This window comes from Nicotiana tomentosiformis, chromosome 8, assembly GCF_000390325.3.
Source record: "Nicotiana tomentosiformis chromosome 8, ASM39032v3, whole genome shotgun sequence".
NCBI classification, from domain to species: domain Eukaryota; kingdom Viridiplantae; phylum Streptophyta; class Magnoliopsida; order Solanales; family Solanaceae; genus Nicotiana; species Nicotiana tomentosiformis.
In genome coordinates, this window is record NC_090819.1 from 50742007 (window position 1) to 50764646 (window position 22640).

The 22640-nt window shown below is 35.6% G+C and overlaps 2 protein-coding genes across 2 annotated transcripts; one reads left to right on the forward strand and one right to left on the reverse strand.

The window, feature by feature from the left end:
• Positions 1-3111: 3111 nt before the first annotated feature.
• LOC104121106 (abscisic acid receptor PYR1) lies at positions 3112-4310 on the forward strand. Its single transcript, XM_009633000.4, has one exon. The coding sequence runs from the start codon at positions 3364-3366 to the stop codon at positions 4036-4038; it is 675 nt and encodes a 224-aa protein (XP_009631295.1). The 5' UTR covers positions 3112-3363; the 3' UTR covers positions 4039-4310.
• Positions 4311-16016: 11706 nt separating this feature from the next.
• Positions 16017-20797, reverse strand: LOC104096620 (uncharacterized). Its single transcript, XM_009603014.4, has 6 exons — positions 20721-20797; positions 20089-20189; positions 19466-19509; positions 19278-19343; positions 18105-18221; positions 16017-16659 (listed from the first exon to the last, which is right to left on the reverse strand). The coding sequence occupies exons 1-6, from the start codon at positions 20795-20797 to the stop codon at positions 16159-16161; spliced, it is 906 nt and encodes a 301-aa protein (XP_009601309.1). The 3' UTR covers positions 16017-16158.
• Between the last annotated feature and the right edge of the window lie 1843 nt (positions 20798-22640).

Consider the following 22640-nt stretch of genomic DNA (forward strand, 5'->3'; position numbering starts at 1 on the left):
GTTTGTAGACCATGCTCACCAACCTGCATAGTTATGCCATTTTCATTTGGTTCTCATGCTAGACATCTTCATATGAGGACTGTACTCTATTGGTTTCCTGTCTATGATTCTACATAACTCTCATATCTAAAGTTCTTTATGCTAATTATGGACTATACTTTGCTTTGAAACTTTACTTGAAGTAGTTTATTATCCTATGATGGTCATTCCTGTCACCTTAGCTTCTGAAAATGCAAGTATGAACCTGTATTATGTATGCCCTATGAACTTGTCAATATATTTTAGTAAGAACTGCTGTTAGTTATAGCTTTGAGAATTCAGTGTGTAGACTTCAAAAGCTGTTTAATTAATCCCATATATAGTTTGTTACTCGTGTGATTAAGTTTGGCATTATTGGGTAAGTTAGTCCCCCCTCAGTCCTGGTATGGGTCCGTGTCTAAGTTTGAGTCATGCAGCTAATACACTCTAATGTGTAAACAAACAATTAGGGAGTTAGTAAAATTAGGGGAAACAGGTGTACTCTATTCTTGCATAAAAGGGTAGAAAACATGCCTATAGGGTCTAAGTGCTTTATTTACTATCTTATTTGACATGCTCTATTTCTATATGCCTATAAGAATCTAAGTGCTTCACTTGTTCACATATTCCACTTCTATATGCTATTAGATAGCATGCCTATAGAATTCAAACATCATTGGCTATTTGCTCTATTGCTGTGTGTTAGATATCATGCCTATAAGATTGCGTTAAGTAATTGAGACTGGCTTCAATTGATACTCATCTAGATACCATTTCTATAAGGCTTCAACTAATAAATCAATCAATCGCTCATATTGCTTTTAGCACGCTGCTCATCTATATATCATGACTATAGAATTTTAATCAACTAATCTATTACTTGGTTACTTCATTGTATTGCCACACTTAGATGGCATGCCTATAGAGATCAAGTATTATAAAAATCAATTTCAATTCTCAATCACTAGAAATCCTACCTATAGGATACTGTTACTCGTCTTAGACAGCGTGCCTATAAATCAACGTCGTTAATCTTGGGCTTTTGAACAGTCTTATCATCTCACTGCACGAACAACGTAGATGTCATGCCTATAGGTTTATAATATCTTTAATCTGCAAATCCATTAGCCTAAAGTTGCAATATTGCATGTACAATGCCGGAAATCAGAATCACCTAGAAACCATACCTATATGACTTAACGACTATAATGCTTCTTAATCGTGAAATTGTCTACTGCCTAATCTTCCGCGTGCATTCACTGTTTATGTGTGTGGGTTAACTTGAGCTTTTTATTGCATTTATGTGAAGTCCTATATGTTTTGAATGTGCGCTAGTTTTACCATTTCGAGCATCTTAAGTAGAGTCTAGAACCACCTAATAGTAGGTCCAAAGCCTCATGGACCATAGGCAAGAGACAGGTGGTGCACGCGTAGGGCACGACCTAGAATTGAATTTGAGTGCCTTTAAGTAAATAACTTTAACGTAGTAATCGGGTAGCAGAAGATGATAGTCTGTGCCCACTAAATAATACGAGCAACCCCTACCTTAAGGGAGTTGCAAAGTATTATTTATGTTGCACGGGGTGATCCTTTAGGCTAAAAAACACAGGACCCCCTTTTCTTTTATATGTTTATTTTTCACACTTAGTCATCAAATATAGACTAATCAAGGTGTACCTTGTAACCTCCAAAGACTTGTATAGTCTGGTTTTTTCCCGATTTCCTTTACAGTTGTTCAGAATAAAACCTTTAAATTCCTTGTCTTCCTTCACTTATATGATCACTTAGGACAATTATAATTCGATAATCCCACATAATTTAAACTTCGACTGGGACCCACAGTTGTGGACCTCGAAGAGTGCCTAACACTTTCTCTTTGAGGTAATTTGAGCCCTTACCCGATCTTTGGTGACGTAGACTAGTTAAACTGAGTTATTTGCAAATAGGTGTCTTAACGCACCTTAAAAATTGTTAGGTGGCGACTCTCCTCTTTTAATACCCATTTATAAAGGTGGCACATGTCGAAACCCGCTTTTGAGAGAAAAAGGGGCGCGACAAATACCATTCCGGGGTTATTTTTACAAAAGTCAAACCTTGATCAACTCTCACAACTTAGGCTTCCAAACTAGGAACTAGGTGCTCCAAATCAATCCAAAACCTCCCCGAAATCAAACCAACTATCCCCTCAAGTCACATAACAACAAATACATGCACGGGAAGCTTCATAAGAAAAAACGTGGCTCAAATACACAAAACGATCAGCCGGATCGTTACATAATGATGATGACGAACAAATAACAAATGAAGTTAGAAAAATAGTAAATAATAAATTTTTATATTCATTTTATTATAATGTATTCTTATTCGTTTTGAATGAAGTTATATTTTCAGATTACTTGTAGTGCAGCCAATATAATTATGATATTTGGCTATCATCCAAAAGTTATTCGATGAATTTATTAGCCGTTTATTTAATTGAACTATTATTATTGCGTAGATAAGAGGAAAATAACGATTTTGTAAGACCCTATCTAATGCGATCAAATAAATCAAATCATACTTTGATATGATTAATATTCTTTAATAATAGCCGCGTATCACGCGGATAATAATACCAGTTAAATAAAAAAAGAGAATGAAATCTTGGCTTGACTTGCAGTAGGCCGAGCTGGCCACCAACTTGGCTCAGCTAGGGGGACTGGAACCCACATGGCTTTTCCTTCTCTTTTTCTATTTCTTTTTGTGACATCTTTCCTACACCCCACATTTTTTCTTTCTTTGTTTAAATAGTACAACTCTGACTAGAGGTTAGCACATTAAAGACTAGATATTCCCTACACAAGGTAAGCCTCCTGTACCAGTACTAGAAGTAGGGATATATTAATGTGAAATATCCACTCCTCTTCACAAATATGGAACGCTACTTATATGTTACTTACTTCGTGAATATAAGATTTATCACTGATGATATAATATAAATAAATATAAACAATCATGTCACTTAAAAGTAAGTTGAACTTTTAAAAAAGTTGATAACTTGCAAAAGAAATGAATATTTTACTAGGATTGGTCAAATTACACTGAGCATATAATTTGCTTTGCACAATTTCTCACTGGAAATGTTATCAAATTGTTTTGCAATCTTTATTTTTCTCTAATTTTATATTTAGAACAAACTTCAGAAAAGTTAACACTTGATTTTACCATTATGGCCTTCTCCTTTTTCTTTATCCCTCACTCATATAAAAAATAAAATCTGACCTTTCCCCCACGTTCTCTCCCCTCCTTTCTCTTTCTCTCGCTTTCTCCTCTCCATTTCTTCAATCTTCTCTGTATATTTCTTCAATGGATAAACCAGAAACCTCATTCAACGAACCCGAACCGGAATCTCGAACCGGTTCATCATCATCAACAACAATCATAACCCACCACTTAACGGTTCCGCCCGGTCTAACTTCACAAGAATTCCAAGAACTGAGTCCATCCATCACTGAGTTCCACTCTTACCGAGTCAACTCGGGCCAATGCTCTTCCCTACTTGCGCAGCGCATCCACGAGCCGGAAGCTACCGTCTGGACCGTGGTCCGCCGGTTCGACAAGCCCCAAACGTACAAGCACTTCATCAAGAGCTGTTCGGTAAGTGAAGACTTTCGGATAGCAGTGGAGTCCACCCGTGACGTCAGCGTCATCTCTGGTTTACCGGCTGCTACCAGTACCGAACGGCTCGATATCTTGGACGATGACCGGCACGTAACCGGGTTTAGTATCATTGGTGGTGACCACCGGCTGAGGAATTACCGGTCTGTTACGACGGTGCATGGATTCGAACGTGATGGGGAGATCTGGACCGTTGTTTTGGAATCTTACGTTGTTGATGTACCTGAAGGGAATACGGAGGAAGATACCCGTCTTTTTGCTGATACTGTTGTCAAGTTGAACCTTCAGAAGTTGGCTACTGTAACAGAAACTTTGGCACGTGAAGCTGCTGCTGGTGATGATGGTGATGCGAGTCACAGGTGAATGATGTGAATAATCCAAATCACAAAAAGGAAAAGAAAAGAAAAGAAATTGTTCTTCTTTTTTTTTCCTTTGTCAATGTTCTTGTTCTTTTTGGTTCTTTTTCTATTGCCTTTTGTGGGTGTTTTTATGCCAAATGGATTCATAAAAAGAAAGAATTTTGGTTTATATGGTAACGCACAGAATCAAGAATCTTGAGATGAATGATATTGTTTGCGTTCTGTAACTTCATTTTCTGAGAAGGAAAAGGAAATGGTCTCTTCTTTTAGCTTCAATTGTATATGGAGTCCTGTTTTTCAAGAGAAAGTGGAAACTTTAGTTGTTTTTTTTCTCGAACTGATCAGCTTATTAATCACTATTTCTTAAATTGTTTTTGGGAGAAGCGTGGGTCTTGAATAAAGGAACAGGAAGCCAGAACAAGGAGAGGCACATAAGGTGAAATTTGAACTCCGCAACCACTTAGTTGTATATATAGTGAAATTAGAATAAATTGTTTCTAAAAAATTACAACTATTAGCTTGTAACTTTAGTGTTAATTTTTCAACATTTATCATTTCTTAAGATTTAATGTAACATTTCCAAGTGTCCAATTCCCACAATATTTCCTATTATATGAATTGTAGTTAACATGTGAGCTACGATTTTTCAAAAATTTGGAGTAACCGACTTGTTATTTGTATTGCTGTTCTTGCACATATAATGTGACTGAAATTATGAGCAGTAGAAATTGCAAGAAGTGCTGAAGAGGGTGAAGATGTTAGTTACTTGTAAATGGAAAGTGGGGACCATTTACGATTAGATTGCGTACAAAGGCTATTGTTGATTGTCAATTCTCTCTGAGTAGTTCATTTCTTGTGGCATATTTGTTTTAGTTTGTCCTCTTGATTGGTTCACTTCTCCAGTTTTTTCAGTTATAGTTGTTTGTCCATTTGCACTCACCAATTATTTCCCCTCTTATATTAGCGTGTGTTTGAAGTTACTCTCTTAGCTATTTTTATCAGCCAATTACTTGTTAATATTCATATCAAACAAGCGAAATCTTACAGCTTCCTATTAAGTACCTGAGATCAGGCTAGCTAGTTTTTGTATAGTTTGGGGTGTTAAAATGGTAGCAATTCTTTTATTAAACTTCCACAATATCAATTCTACCTACGTTATTTAAACATTGTACTAACAGTATTTGTGGAGAAACTGAGATTAGACTAGTAAAAGATGAAAATAATTATAGAGAAAATTTAGAACATGATAATATGGAGGAAATATATGAAAATTAGAAGAAAATACATAAAGAGAAAAGGTCAAACCAATTCTCTTTATAAGTTTGGCTATTGCGGAAGCAAACCTTAATTCGAATTGGTTTCAATCAAAACACTCAAAAAGGTTTTCTTTTATATTAAAGACAAAAATACATAGTTTACCTATGCGAAATCTCTGTTACACACCTCTACTTCATGGGATACCTTTACACACTTAACATTTTAAAAGTGTGTCTAAGACACACTACTTTTGACCAGATAGCACTTGCGTGTTTACACAAAAAAAGTGCGTGAATCCCGTAAAAAATCCCTTTTTTTGTCTCCCCTCCCCACATGAACCCCTCCCCCTCCCTCTGGTCTTCTTCCTCATACCACCCTCCCCCTCATCTTCTTCCCCAAATAAAATTTTGGATTTAGATCTAAAATTGAGCGTTTTTTATTGGTTTATTGTTCAAATATTGTGAAAACCATTTATTTGTGATAGATTTAAAAGCTTTAACAATAGTATTGAAGGTTTGGTGAAAAAATCTAGAATCCACTATTGTTGTGGTATCGAAAAAGCTTGAAAATTCAATTGGGTCTTGTTGATTATTGAGTTGTTGAACTCAATTTGTTGCTCGATTATTTTCAGCTAGCTGTTAAGATTGTGTGGTTGAATTTTGGTGTTGTTGAAAACTTTCTCACAAACAACTAGGTGGCAGCAACAATGGTGCTTAAGATAGAAAATGGGAAGATGTGTTTTAATTGTAATATCTAATATTTTTTTTCTTTTTAAAGTCAATGACACGTGTCACGACCCTATTAAGGCGTGACTTTCAAAAATTGGTCAAGAACAAAAGTGGTGTGTCTTAGACACACTTTTGAAAGATTGAGTGTGTAAAATATTTTTTGGATTTCGCTGCAAAGTCGATGGATAAACTATGTATTTTGCTTTGCTTTACGTGAATAATAATTGCTTTATGCTACTAAATAGACATGTTTTCTTCTATTAGAAAACTTGTTTAGAAATAGCTTTTTGCGGCTAATGAAAATAAACGATCATTATTTGAAGAAAAATCTTTTTAATGAAAACTGAAATAAAAGAAATTTCCATTAGGGGAAAGAGAATCAATAATATTACCAAAAGAGATGCCAAACAGAGGCGGACCTGCATAGGGGTTGAGGGGTCCGAAATCCGGTTTACTCGGAAAAAATCATATATATATCCCCTAAATAATTTACTTGGCCCACTCAAACACCAAAAGCTGGATAGGAGAATTGCTTGGGTATTTAACTTAAGCTTATTTCCTCATTGGACAGATCTGGTTTCGAGGCCAACTCTAGCTTCTTAACCTTTTTTCTTCTCCTTTTCTAAACTTTATTATGTCAATGATAGTTTTTAGTACTTTTTCAAGTCAACGCTAGTTTTTAATTCACTAATGTTTCTAAATTCAATTATATTAGTCCGCTTAGTTAATTTTATTCTTTTTCAAATTGTCCCCTCAACATTAAAAGCTTCAAATCTCAGTTTTTCTCTCTACTAATGAAAAAATACAAATCATTTCGCTACAATTTTCCTTCAACAATCACTTCAACAAAATAGTGGGTTTCCGTCGACTCTGACTTATCAAGACCGAGAGCTTGAGACTCTTTTTAAGTCCTCTGATTGCTGAACATATCCTTAATCTTAATTTTACTTGAATAAGTTTTTGATAATTTTTGAAGGTTGAAATATTTTTTTTATCAATGACCCTTTTGTATTTTTAAAATTAGAAATTATGAAATTTAAAATAGACTTAAATCAAACGCATTCCTTTCTTGTATCACTCATTTATGAAATAATTTCACTCTCTCTTTAGTGTTTTCTCTTTCTTTAAAAATTTCTTGTGGGTTATGCTTTGCTGATAAGATATCATAATCATTAAGTTTTTAAAGAACCATACCTCAAACATTATTGCTAGTAATTGACCTATCTAAATATTGGTACCGTCATTGCACTCAAATTCTAGGTCCGACTATGATGCCAAAAAATTTAAATATCGTCATATCGTTACTTCTTTATGTGATGGATTAAAGTCTTAGGATCAGAGCTCAAAGTGGGTAGGGAAAAAGTGAAAATGGGAATGGCAGCAACGGTTTGGATATGGAGATGGAGGCTTATCTTTAGGTGAAAGAATAGAGAATGCCCATGCCATTCTCCTATTTCTTTGATCTTTGTATCTTTTATATAGTTGCAACTTCTTTTTTTCATATTTCTCAGTCGGTATCCATTATTAATAATGGGTCCTGATTAACATTAATTCGCGTTATTAGTAAGAAAAACCGTAGTGTTGCTTAAATCGATTCCCATTTCCAGCAAGTTCTTTGTCTTCCTCTCTTAATACTATATTCATCAAAAGCTGATCAATTTACAGAAAGGGTCCTCTTGCCTCCTCTATTTTTATGGAAAGTGTCCTTGATTTAATAAAATTATGCTCCATATGGGACTGTCCCCAAAGGGTAATGTACAATCAAATCCTACTCTATTGTGCCCCATCCACAAGATTCTTGTACCAATCAAGAAAGGTCAGGTACGGTGTGATCCTAATCATGGACATGTCAATATATATGGTCAATGTTATGATGTGGGGTCATTTTATGGGTAAATTTCTTTCATCACATACTATTTTTAGTTTTTAATTATTAATTGGGTTATTGACAAAGAAACAATTTTATTTTTGTTATAAGAAAAATCAAATTATGGTGGATGTCTACTCTTCCTCCATGATCTTCTCAAATGCATAATGACATATTCAATGACATATTTCTATGCTTAATGACATATTCAATGACATATTTTTCTTCACTTTTCATGCCTATATAAAGGCCTTGTAATAGATAGGAAAATACGCACAATTGAAGAAGAAAATCTCTTCCTTCTCTCTATCTCCATTTCTTGTTCATGTTTTACTAAATTGCTTTTATTTCATAACAACATGTCTTGTTCATGTTTTACTAAGTTATTTTTATTTTATAACACGTTATCAGCACGAATTGCTCATTTCATAATCTTCTATGTCAAGACTATGTAAGTTATAAGCAGGCAATGAGATCAAGTACAATGAAAAATGTCTTGGATGATAATACAAAGATAAGTTTTACATCCATCTAAACCCATTCATATTTTCATATCTTTGCATTAACATTATGTGCAATGTTTAGTAAAAATATTTTTTTCAATTATATCCAGTGAAATAAAGAACTGGAAAGGTATGTCTGTATTTGCTACATCTCTTATAGGACAAAGATAATATTCTAACGTATATATATGTTCTGACCTTTTACATACTATGATAGATAATTATTAAGATAATTTAGTAATAATATTTTTACCATCACATGATGTATTTCATTGAAAGCAAAATTATCAAATATGTAGGCGATTTTACAGTACCTTGCAAATTTGGCATTCGAATATACAATCAATATAAACTCATTATAGTTATAATTTATAATAGTCACAGTTATGCATTAAGCCTTAAATATTTTTGCTGGAAACATAAGGTTCATTCCTCCGTATTGGATTTTTTTGGTGAAGTTCTTATAGTCTTTGAAATATAAGTGGTTATAGGTTATCTGCACCTTTTCCCTAATTAATTTATTAAAATATAAAAGTGATTGTATCATTTGAAAACAAAATAGAATATATCCTAACTAGCATTTTTGTTGCAGAGGAACTGTTTCAAGATTAAAATAGTTATATATGTCTTCTTGAAAGTTAATTTACTTATACCTATAATTATGAAGTAATAATATTTTAAAGGCTCGAGTGCGAGTCCTAGTGAATTTTGGCCCATTATGCCAAAGTTTGAGGGTAAGACAATGGGTTCAAGTCCCAACGCACTATGTTGATGAAAAGATATTGGATTCAAGTTCCAACGCATTATGGCCTAGCATGCCTTTATATGGGTAAGGCATTGGGTTTGAGTCCTAATGCACTATATTGATAATAATAATAACTAAAGAAAAAATAATGTAATTTTCATGAAAAAGCATGAAGCTTGTCCCACTTGATTTGCTCCATTCTTGAAGTGAATGTGATAGCAGTGCATGATAAGTCTAAATAAATACAAGTAGTTGACCAATGAATGTGGGCGTGCGAAAGGCCAAAATAATAATAGTTATCACTATGGTAATTATAAAAAGGGAGAAATTCTTTGAAAAGAATGTGACTTGTGATAAACATTGAGATTGCATACTCATTCCTGAAAGTGAATGTGAAAATATATATATGATAAAGATTATGCATAATAATGTACTGTGCATAGTTGGATAAATACTACAACTCACCTCTAAGGGAGGTTTGAGACAAAGAAAGATAATGAATATTATTGTTACATAAATATATCATTGGTCGCATGCATATGATACGCCAAAATATATTTTGTCATACCTTATAAAAGTTATTAAAAGCAAAATTAAAGCAAAAAAAAAAATTATTTTGCTTGTGATGATTTTGAACATTACAATTATTATGATATGATTCTCTTTGTGAAGGAGACATTCATTATATGGATGGTGTGATAAAAGATCTTGTAGTACAAAAATAGTTAAGAGCTCTGAAAGAACTAATTTGTTAACCTAGATGAATGAAATTGTTCATAACATTAATATTGTAGTAAGTCTCAAAAGAAATATTTTGATTTACAAATATATTAGCCAAAGTGGTTGGCATATTGAGACTATAAATGAAAAGAAGATTGAATATCTTTATATTACTATAATCATACCGGGTAAATATGAAAGGTTACCTGACTTTTCTTTTATTTGTACTACACAAGTATAAGCATGATGATGCAATCACAAGCCACAAGTAAACTAGAGGTTTACTGAAATAAATATTAGTTGGCATGACCGGTTGACCATCTCGGTTCAATTATGATGCGAAAAAATTAATTGAGAATTACATTGGCATATATTGAAGAAATATAAGATTCTTCAAGAATTCTCTTGTGCTGCTTATTCTCATGATATACCAGTTAAGGTTAGGGATTGAATCCCTTGATTTCTGGAACGAATAAAAGGTGATAAATATATGGGCCCAGTCACCTTCCATGTGAACCGTTTACTATTATATGATTTTCATAGATGCATATATTTTATGGCCACATGTGCATTTGTTATCAACTTGTAGTTTGGCTTTTGCAAGATTGATTACTCAAATTATTAGAGCACAGTTCCAGAATATAAATTATGATGATTTATCTTAATAATACTGGTTTAAATCCAAGTTGGTTTAGTAGAAATTGTATGCCTCCAATTATATCTAAACCATTGGTTATGAGAACAAAATTGCCAAAATAAATTTTGGTATTTGATGTATTATTTAATATACAACAGCACTTGTAAGCATCTAGCCAAGTTATGATAAGTTCTCCCTATCACAATCGGTTCAGGGTCAGGAACCAAATAATTTTCATCTAGAAATATGAATGTGCTATATGATTTAATTGTTCCACCACAGTGCACAAAGATGGATCTCCAAATAAGATCAGGGATATGTGTTGGTGATCCCAATAATAGGGGGAAAAATGGGCAGCTGAAAAAGTAATGCATGTAATGAATTATTATGAGTACATCGAGATCCTCGTACGAGAAAATGTGAACTTGAAGTTCAAGTGATAATTCATTTGCAAAATATTGCCGGACGTATTTGCTGACCCAAAGCTAAATGTCATATTCAGCTGCTAATACTCCAAATAAAATAAAGTCCATAATGAATAGAGTCCATGGCATGCATAAAACATAATAGACTAATCGGTTCCAAAGATAAAACTCCTTGAAGAAGGAGATGAGCAAATGTTCAAGATGGTCATAATAAGGAGGCAAGTGCTCTAGAAGAGCACCACGACATAACACTTTATAAGATCTCATGGGAGAGGCTCAGGTACCTGAAAATAATAAGATAAAGAGATCTCAATAAGTTATGTCTTTATTGAATAATAGTAGAACCGATATAAAATGATCGTCGACGATATTGTTAATATAATGTAGCGCTCAATATTATTAATATTGACGAGGATCTTGAGCTCAAATCTGTCATGAAATTTGGACAGATAAATAATTGGCCAAATGAAAAATACGCAATAAAAATTGATTTCACATGAAAAATATGAAGTTGGATGGATAGTCCCAACACCTGAAAGTATAAAGCCAGTTGAGGTATAAATGTGTTCTTGTGCGAAAAAAAAAGAAGGTCAAGTCGATAGGCATAAAGACGACTTGTGTCACAAGAAGATTTACAAATATCCTAGCATTGATTATATAGAGACATGTTCTCCTGTGGTGGATGTCGCCATTTCAGGTTTTAATCTGGCAATACAAGAAAAACGTGATATGCGCATAATGGAAATCATTGAAGGATTTAAATTATTCTGAAGCATATTAAGGTTTCCAAGTAATTTATTAAATAAAGCTTCAAAAATCCCTATACGGATTGAAACAATTAGGGCACATGTGGTATAATCGCCTGAGTGAGTACCTGTTAAAAGAAGGATACAAGAATGATTCAATTTGTCCTTGTGTCTTTATAAAAAGATCTAGATCTAAATTTGTTATAATCACCGTGTATGTTGATGATTTAAATATCATTGGAACTCTTAGGGAGCTTCCTAAAGCAGTAGAGCTTCCTAAAATAGTAGACTATCTAAAGAAAGAATTTGTAATAAAATCTTGGAAAGACAAAATTTTATCTTGGTCTACAAATTGAGTATATGAAAGATGGAATTTTTGTCCATCAATCAACATACACTAAAATGATTTTAAAGCGATTTTATATGGATAAAGCACATCCATTCCGACCTCATGAAAATAATGAAGAGCTTCTTGGTCCCGACGTATCATATCTTAGTGCAATTGGTGCATTAATGTATCTTTCTAACATTACAAGGTCTGACATAACTTTTTCAGTTAATGTCTTAACAAGATATAGCTCTGCTCCTACAAGGAGATATTGGAATGGAATCAAACACATATTGCGCTATCTAAAAGGGACTATCGGTATGGATTATTTTATGGAAATGATTGCAGTCCCGATCTTGTTGGTTATGCCGATGCTGGGTATTTATATGACCCACAAAAGGTTCGATCTCAAACAGGCTATGTGTTTACATATGGAGGCACTGCCATATCTTGGAGATCGACTAAGCAATCAATCGTGACTACTTCATCTAATCATGATGAGATAATTGCTATTCATGAAGCAAGTCGAGAATGTGTATGGTTGAGGTCTATAATACACCTTATTTGAGACAAATATGGTTTGAAGTGTGACAAACCACCCACAATTTTGTATGAAGACAATGCAACATGCATATCCCAGTTGAAGGGAGGATTCATAAAATGGGATAGGACAAAGCACATTTCACCAAAGTTATATTTTACACATGATCTTCAAAAGAATGGTGATATCAATGTACAACAGATCCGTTCAAGTGATAATATGGCTGATTTGTTCACCAAATCTCTACCGACGTCAACCTTCAAGAAACTAGTGTACAAGATTGGGATGCGAAGGCTCAAGGATATGAATTGATGCTCTCATCAGGGGGAGTTAATACGCGTTGTACTCTTTTTTCCTTACAAGGTTTTGTCCCACTGGGTTTTCCTTGCAAGGTTTTTAACGATGCAACCAAAAGGCGTATTTCTAAATATGTGTATTTTTTTTTCCCTCACTAGGATTTTTTTTTTCCCATTGGATTTTTTTTCTAATAAGGTTTTAACGAGGTACATTATCTATGGACATCCAAGGGGGAGTGTTATAAGAAAAATCAAATTATGGTGGATGTCTACTCTTCCTCCATGATCTTCTCAAATGCATAATGACATATTCAATGACATATTTCTATGCTTAATGACATATTCAATGACATATTTTTCTTCACTTTTCATGCCTATATAAAGGCCTTGTAATATATAGGAAAATACACATAATTGAAGAAGAAAATCTCTTCCTTCTCTCTATCTCCATTTCTTGTTCATGTTTTACTAAATTGCTTTTATTTCATAACAACATATCTTGTTCATGTTTTACTAAGTTGCTTTTATTTTATAACAATTTTCTTATATTGGTGAAAGTATTAACATAACCTGGCAGTGGCTGTTTATAAGTTATATCATCTTTCATGTGCAAACACATACCCTTCATGAACATCAGCATCCATATCAATAAATAAACACTATTCCCGCACCCTAATTTACTGTTAATGGAACTAATGTAGTTTATCCTCGTTTGCCTTAATATCAATTCAAACGGAAATTTATGAATTGCATGTAACAGTCGCTAAATTCTTTGTCTATACAAAAAAATATTTGGACCATTTTTTGAATTGTGCGTGTTATCCTGTCATGGGTGGCTTTCCAGCCATGCCCCATGACCCCTTGGACGCGTCCCATCACGACATGACAAGCTTCCCAACGCCTAGAGCTATGGACGGTCTCGTGGTCTTGATCGCGCCAAGTGACAAGCGCGCCTGTGCCTATGTCATCCCATCGAGAGCCCTCGCCAACGCCCAGCGGCAGGCAACTGCCAACAACGCCGCACACGCAGACTTTGATGCTAAAGATAAGGTTGTTGTCAACGGACCTGCTTCTACCTTATAGGGATCTATGCCATCTTTATTGTAAATATAAAGTAGTTTACTTCCTATATTTTCATTATGTCTATCTAGCTTAGTTATGTCAAGTCTTATAATGCTTGTTTATTTTTTTTAAGAATTATTAGGGATGATCAAGTAGTCAAACTTTTAAGTAAGCAAACAATTCTCTGTATTGGTATCTCTCCCCCTCGACACTATGTTGCCTTTTTGTAATAGCTTTCATTAATGCAATCAAGTTTTCTTTCATTCTCATTCTCTTTTCTGTTCACTCAATTGCTCTTGACATTGGTTTTCCCGTACGACATTGACCATGTCGTCTAGCGTATTGAGGGGACCCTAGTTGGTGGATAGTAATTGCATGGATATCGGTTGCTTAGCTTTACGCTGCCCTTCTAAGAAATCTAAGGAAGGCGCCGCGTAACAATTGGTATCAGAGCCTAGGCTCGACATCAGACAAGAGAACACATTGCCATTACCACCATTTCTGACCATGGTGAATCATGGGGACGGCATTACGGCCCTTGAATAGACGATTAAAGGTTGGACGACTTGGACCGCAGGATGTGGCAGGCAAAACGTGATATTGCAAACATCAGTCACGACTCTGAAGGAGACCGGCAAATGGAAGCCACAGAGGCAGCCAAAATTTTCTTTAAATTCGAGGGCCGCCAACAGGAGCAGGCCGAGGATTTAGCCTATAGGTCACAAGAGGCAGACAGGGTAACTACCATACAGCAAACCATATACAACTTGACGGGCAAGTTCAATATTGTCAATGCTGCGTTACAAGGCTTACTTCGAGGAGTCGGAAACCAGATTAGGGGTGTTGTGAACCTCGCCCCTGTGCCACAAAAGCTAAAGATTCTTGAGCCAAAACCTTACAATGGGGCTCAGAATGCCAAGAAAGTGGAGAACTTCATCTTCGACATCGAACAGTACTTCGATGCTGTGGGGGAGTTAGAAGAAGCAAAAAAGGTAGCAACTACTGTCATGTATCTTTAGGGTGATGCTAAACTCTGTGGTGGGTGAAATACAATATCATCAGGGTAGGTGAAGATACTCTTGAGACATGGGGAGACCTGAAGGCAGCCATACGTCTACAGTTCTTCCCTAAAAACATTGAGTACAATGCGCGGAGAAAGTTCCAGGGGCTCTGCCAGACCAAGTAAATCCGGGATTACGTGCGGAAATTCTCCGCACTCATGCTACACATACGGGATATAGAGGACAAATACAAACTCTTCACATTCCTGGAAGGTTTGAAATCTTATGCCCGTATGGAGCTGCAGAGACAAAGGGTAGACACTTTACCCAAGGCGATCCAAGTAGCGGAATGCCTTGGGGACTCCCAAGTGGAAGCTCGGAAAGATAGGCCTCAACCGCCTATCCGAGGAGGATATAAAGGGGGCCAGCCTAGCAATGGTGGACCTAGCAGAAATGGGGGAGATTGAAGTGCAACCAAATCTAAGACTCCTTCCTCAAGCAGCAATAGTGTTGCTTCTCACAACAAGGAACGGGGGAGGAACACTACTAGAAATACAGTCTTTTTCCACGGAAGAATCGATAGAAAATCTATGTGAAATTTGAATATTCCCACGATATTCACAGGGGAGGCGCTCAGTGAAAAAATGGCTGGGGAAACTAATTTCCCAGGACATTCGTGGGTAATTCCCAGGAAGTTTCCCATAAAAGGTTTCACGAGAACTTGGTGGGGGTCACATAGTGTATTTTCTCACGACCGTCGTGGGAAAAGGAAGAAAATATAATAATTTAATTTTCTTAAGTTTTCCACCGAATCTGTGGAAAATATTAAAAATAATTTAGTTATTTTTTTATTTTACCCATGGAAGCAGTGAAAAATATGCATAACCCGAAAATAAATCTATGAACATTCCCACGAATATCAGTGGAAAATATTAAAATTCTTGAAAAAATATGGGCAAAATTCCCACGGAGTTGGTGGGAAATCCGTGGGAAATCTAGAAAATATTTTCATGACAAAATTTATTTTTAGAACTACACCACCTGTCAAACAGAAAGTACAACCACCAATACAAGACTAAATACAATTAAGCATTCAAATACTAAATTCAATATTCAATCCAATCCATTTCATAAACAACATCTAATTCAATCCATTTCATAAACAATATCCAACAAAACATAGAGTAGAACAAAAACTCAAAAAAACCAGCATTCAATATTCAACATCCAAGTACCATTCAAGACAAATTAATAAAAGAAACTACTCCTTAGTTATCATCAGATGCTGCCGGAGAAGAAGGCACAGGAAATGTACCAGATGCTAAGAGGGAGTTTATCTGAGACTTGAGACATTTAACATCACTAGTGACAAGTCTTAATGCATCGTCCTTTCGCCTCATTTCTTCCTCCCTTCGCCTTTCCTCTTCCTCTCTTCGCCTATCTTCTTCCTCCCTTCGCTTTGTCTCTTCTTCCCTTGCATCCCTTTCTTGAAGATACAACTCCGTAATCTTTGCTACCTTCCTATTCAGTTGCTCAAACTCATCCAGATCAACCGAGCAATGTGACGAAGAATAAGAACCAGACAATCCAGAAGTACGACGGCCGAGACTAAACTCTGATCCAAGGCCGTAGACTCTCCCCTTATGCACACCACCAGCTGCCTTAATCCACATGTCCATGATCTCCTCTTGGGTTAGTTGGATTGGCCTACCTTGATCATCAATCGGCTGGCTTTGAATGAACTCCTCCAAGATTCGTTTGAAATTATCCTGTAAAAAAATTACAATTATTATAAAAGTAAATTTTATTAAAGAAAATTTATGCAAGTAAGTATCTTTATTTCTTAAACTTTAAAGTGAAACACACGGAAAGATAAAAAGCGTAGCAGCCTAGCTGGACTTAATCACTTTAAAGTATCTTTTTTTCTCAAACTAGTATAGAAGAAGAAAGTTAAAAACAGAATGTAATGAAATGAAATTTAGATAAACTAAGAGGAACTAAAAGGAAAATTGCTAGCTGTAACAATTGAACCATCTGTTCTCCAAAATTTTGGTAATTCTGCTGTAGCATACTGTCAAAAACATCAATAATAGGCTTTTCTTGAAACATTAGTTGTCTCTCCAGATTTCAACAGATCCTCTTCCTAGCATCTTTATATAAAACCTTTCCCTTTGCCACTTTTATCAAATAAAATCTTATCTAATCATCCTATACTATATTTTGTTGCTTTAGATATTTAGGGCAAATAAATATGCACACGATATTCAAAGAGATGCAGTAGAATGATATGCCCAGAAATCACGATGTTTTTAACGCAATAAACTTGACAATGGGTCAATTAGGCTGTCTAAAAAGTTAAGTACTTGGATTAGAAAAGTGATTTTCGTTTTTTGAGTGTTTCCTATATAGTTCTGAACTTTTCTTAACGTCAAAATATAATGATCGTTGTCATGCCAATTTTTTCCTACAGTTTTAAAGGTATTTTACTATATTCCTATCATGGTTTCTTTGAGCAGAATCCAATTACACAAACATCTATTAGTACTAAAATCCCAACCAAGACTCAATATAATGACATTGACAACCTTTATAATCATCCATCTCTTCATGTTTGGCAGCTAACAAATTTACTATGTGAACCCACGAAAGAAAGCTGCTTAAAATGTGCATGATTGATCCTCTTAATTTGATGAGTGTTTTGCTGCTATCTAGGGGTGTTCCTTATCGAGAATTAGCTCTCTATATGGGAATATAACTGTTGGTCAAGGAAAAATTCATAAGGCATTGAGATGTAAAGAACCTGGTTTTAAAGCTGGCATGTATACATGAAAATCACTAAATACTTTTTTTCTTAAGGTATTAGCCTATATAGGTATAGTAAATCTACTACTAACTAATTTAAATTTGTGTCCTAGAATTCATAGTTTATGTTGCGAGATGGGAAACTTCTTTATAATTATGAAACCTTCTCTTTGAATCTGACATCCTAAGAAATAATATCCAAAGCCTGCATTGTACAATTTAAGCTCATTGCACTAATAAGTGCAAACACATCTTAAAAACCAAGCATATGATAGAGCATTTCGGAATGCCATGAGCAGAAATCTATTTTTGATGCTTATGACAAGAGAAAAGTTGTTAATTTATTATGCTTAATGTTAATAAGAGAACGATATTGTTAATTCATATATGTGAAGAATGTTGTTAATCTTACATGGGTTGTCTCTGCGCGCGGCTCGATCCAAGTGGTTTTTGTTCCATCCTTCAACTTCTTCATGTGGGTTTCCTCAAACACCTCATCATGAGTTACTGGTCTTCCTTTAGCCTTTTCCTGCAAAAATAAATAATATATTAAAAAATAGTAACTAAAATAGTTATAAATCAAGAAAAAATATTCTCTTAGGGTCCGACGCTGCAAATGGACTTAGGGTCATTCACACCTTTAATTCACGCTACAATTCCAAATACCCATATAAAAAGATTCCAAATACCCATATACAATTCCAAATACCCATATATATTTTATGATTATTGTAAAAGAATCTCATTACTAGTTTATGTATCAAAAAATATTCTCTTTACTAGTTTGTGCTAATACCTCTCATTTCCTAACTAAAAACTTTATACAATTTAAGTATTTTCCAAGAGGGAAGAAATATGTAGTTCCTGCATATCATCTTAGCCGTCTTGGCTTTTTTTGTATATAATATAAGTGATATCCAAAAATAATTTTCTAGGGAAGCCTAATTAGAATATTTTTTCCAGAATGGTATATCTCTTAGGATGAAAGAAAAATATAGAGGAAACTAAAGGTGTTCTTAATAAAACTAGAGGTATCTTGCATCTATAGGTAATATGTAAAATTAGAGGATACTATAACTCCAACAGATTTCAATATGGCTATTGACGAGCTATACATAACTAACCACACGATTCAGGTATATAGAAAAGAATGACATCTTTACGCACTGGATGCAGAAAATTTACCAAGATTGCAGCAAAACCAACCCATTATAAATAATCAGATAAGGTTCATAAACGACTTTTCTCAACATGCTGAATCCATCAGAACCACTGATTTTAATAAATTTACCAACTGCTAACCACACCAATCAAAATAAGAGAGTTCAGATAATGTAAAGTCGTTAGCCTTGTCAAATATTGTTCTAGAAGATGATATCAATACAACCAATTAACTAAGTCCACATTTGATCTAGAAAAAGGAGATGCATGTTGAAGAGCAAAAACCATGATTTGTAGCACATACTAGTTAGAAGTATGAAAAGTTTTAAGAGGCAAGAGATCCCACCATTTGACACTCTAATCTCCATCCAATCAAGAAATCAATTCAAAAGATTGTGACTTGAGAAGCAGGATTTTAACTTACCAAATTCTCAGCACCAGGAAGGTTTCCTTTTTTGGCAAGATTGACAGCAAACTCAAGATTATTCAACTGCAATAAAATTTATACAAAATTTTATGTCTTTCATGGTCATAGATTACCAAATTTTACAGTACTAGAAATGCATCTACAGAAATATACATGACACCAAAAAGATACGAAAGCATACGTACTTGGCCACTGACAAAAGGAACAATTGTTGCTTCATTTACTGTGGCTAAGTAGAAGGAATTCATTAGACTTGAAATTCAAGACTATCATCAATCACAGAATCATGACAATAAAAATCCAATTTCTGGGGCATTTTTTCTTAAATTTCCTTTCATATTATTTGATTTTTGGGCCATTGTTTCTTAAAAATCCATTCAAGACTATCATCTATGATTTGAGCGTTTACCTATTACAGATTCTCGAATAGCTATTTCATATCATCTATGATTTAGTTTATGATTTTTTCTTTCTATTGCTTGGATTCTTCAAAAAGCATACAAAAATCGAATGTACAGCTGCATTTCAGAAGCAAGTTTGATTTTGAAAGTGAAAGTCACATTATCTCTATACAACTCCATCAGCAACTACGGAAATTTGAAAAATGAGACCTAGAAATTAAAGAAATCGAGAAAGAAAAGAAAGAGGGCAACTTGATTTGCTTCACATTAAATTTTTTAAACCTAGGGTTTGAAACAATATAAAATCCCTAAGTTTCAAAGTACTTTGGGGGAAATCAAAAATGAAAAAAGAGAGGGTGAGTGAGAGAGAGAGATCGAAAGGGGGAGGGAGGGAGGGGTCGAATTACCTGGGAATGGAGTAAAGTGAGAGAGAGAGTGATGGAGGTAGGCGTCTGTGGAGTGGAAGATACAGAGGGAAAAAATATGATGTGAATAGAATGAGTAAAAACTTAAGGTTATGTGAATAATAATAAAACTTTCCCAATACTACCCTGGAAAATCTCTGTGGGAAATCTTTTTCATAATTATAAGAAAAATTTAAAAATATCCGTTCACACTGAGTCTTTGGGAATATGTAAAACATTTTTTATTTATTGTTTAAGTTCCCATTGTCTTCACCAGGAAATGTTTTCATTTTTTATATAATTATTTTTTTAATGACTTTTCCCACAGAATTAGAGGAAACTAAATTACGCGCATTTTTGTGCCAAAACATTCCCACGGATAGTCAATGGAAAATGTTATTATTTTTCTAGAATTTTTTTTTTAATTTTCCCAATGTATTTCGGTGGGAATTGCCACTGAAAATTTTTTCGTGGGAAATTTCCATGGGAAAAAGATGTGTTTCTAGTAGTGGAAGCCTCCATTAGGATGTCGTCATTACGGCGGGCCACATTGGAACAATGAATTTTCACAGACACAAATAAACTTCCATCAAAATATTGATGAAGGGACGGATGACGACACAGATGATGCCGACCAGACAGAAGCAATAGGTGCCTTCAATGCACTTGTTTGTTCTATTTCTGAGGCCTTAGCGGGAACCGATGCCGGCATCCGTAAGAATAAGGACCCATGCCCAACCACTAAGAAAGGGAAAAAGAAGGCGGATGAGGGGCCTTCTCTTAACCAAGAGAAGACCCTGATGTTCGTCAAAATGAATATTAATGGCAAGCCCATCCAGGCGATGATAAACACGGGCGGTACTCACAACTACTTAATCTCAACTCAGGTAGAGCGCCTTGGTCAACTTGTGGGAAAGGGCAGAGGTCGTGTCAAAGCTGTTAACTCACCACCTCATCCAGTGAGTGGAATAGCCAAAGGAGTGCCAGTGAAGCTTGGTCCATATGAAGGAAAATTCAACTTGCGTGTGGTGATCATAGATGACTTCGAGCTAATAGTTAGATTGGAATTCATGAGGCAAACCAATACCATTCATGTACCTTATACAGATATGCTACTGATGATGGGAGCAAACGAGGCCAAGCCCTGCATTATCCCATGTACAACTATAAAGATGGTCGTGGAGAACATCCCGCCTTGCAGTTGAAGAAGGGAGTCAAAAAACATGAAGCTACGTCCTTGGCTACCCTTTGTATTGAAGATGTTTAATGCTCTTCAGGTCCCATTCCTGCACCTGTGAAGGAGCTGCTAAAGGAGTTTGAAGATGTCATGCCAAAGCGACTCCCACCTAGGCACACTGTGGACCGTGAGATTGAGTTGGTGCCGGGTGCGAACACCCACCCGGACCTTACAGAATGTCACAACCCGAACTTATCGAGGTTCAGAGATAGTTCACGGAAATGCTGGACACGGGAATCATTGTACCCTCCAAGTCCCCCAATGGGTCCCCTGTGTTGTTCCACTCTATGTGGATTATCTGGCCATAAACAAAACCACTGTGAAGAACAAGTATCCTATTCCGCTAATAGCAGACTTGTTCGACAGACTAAGTGGCACTATAGTGTTCACCAAAATAGACCTAAAGACAAGTTACTGGCAAGTCCGAATTGCTGAGGGAGATGAATATAAGACGACCTCTATGACAAGATATGGGTCGTACGACTTCCTTGTCATGCCATTCGGCTTGACGAATGTTCCAGCCATATTTTGCACCTTGATGAACCAAGTCTTCCAAGAATACATTGACGAATTCATAGTGATCTACTTGGATGACATTGTGGTATATAGCAAAACATTGGTGGAACACGAATTTTATGTGAAGCTATCCAAGTGCTCCTTCGCCCAAAAACAGATTGACTTCCTTGAACATGTCAACAAGGAAGGGCAGATCAAGATGGACAAACAGAAGATTCAGGCTGTCACAGATTGGCCGCCACCTAAGGATATCCACGCCTTGAGGGAGTTCCTTGGCCTATGCAACTTTTATCGGCGATTTGTAAAAAATTACTCTCTCATTGTAAGGTCGTTGACATAACTCCTAAGGAAAGTCATGCCTTGGGATTGGGGTCCCAGGCGAGCGGAAACCTTCAACAAATTGAAAGTAGCCATGTCTAGTAGCCCCGTCTTGGCCTTTCCTGATTTGGCCAAGTCGTTCGAAGTATAAAGGGATGCCTCTGACTATGCCCTGGGTGGAATCTTGCTACAAGAGGGGCATTCATTTGCGTACGAGAGCCAGAAGTTGAAGGATGCAGAACAGCGCTACGCCACCCACAAAAAAGAATTATTGGTTATCGTCCACTGCTTACGCCTTTGGAGGCACTATCTACTTGGAACCCCGTTCGTGGTCAAGATGGACAACACAACTGTTAGTTATTTCATGAGCCAGCTAAAACTGAATGGCCGACATGCTAGGTGGCAGGAACTCCTAGCAGAATTTCACTTCAACCTAGAGTACCGAAGTGGGAAGACCAACCAAGTTGTTGATGTGCTTAGTTGG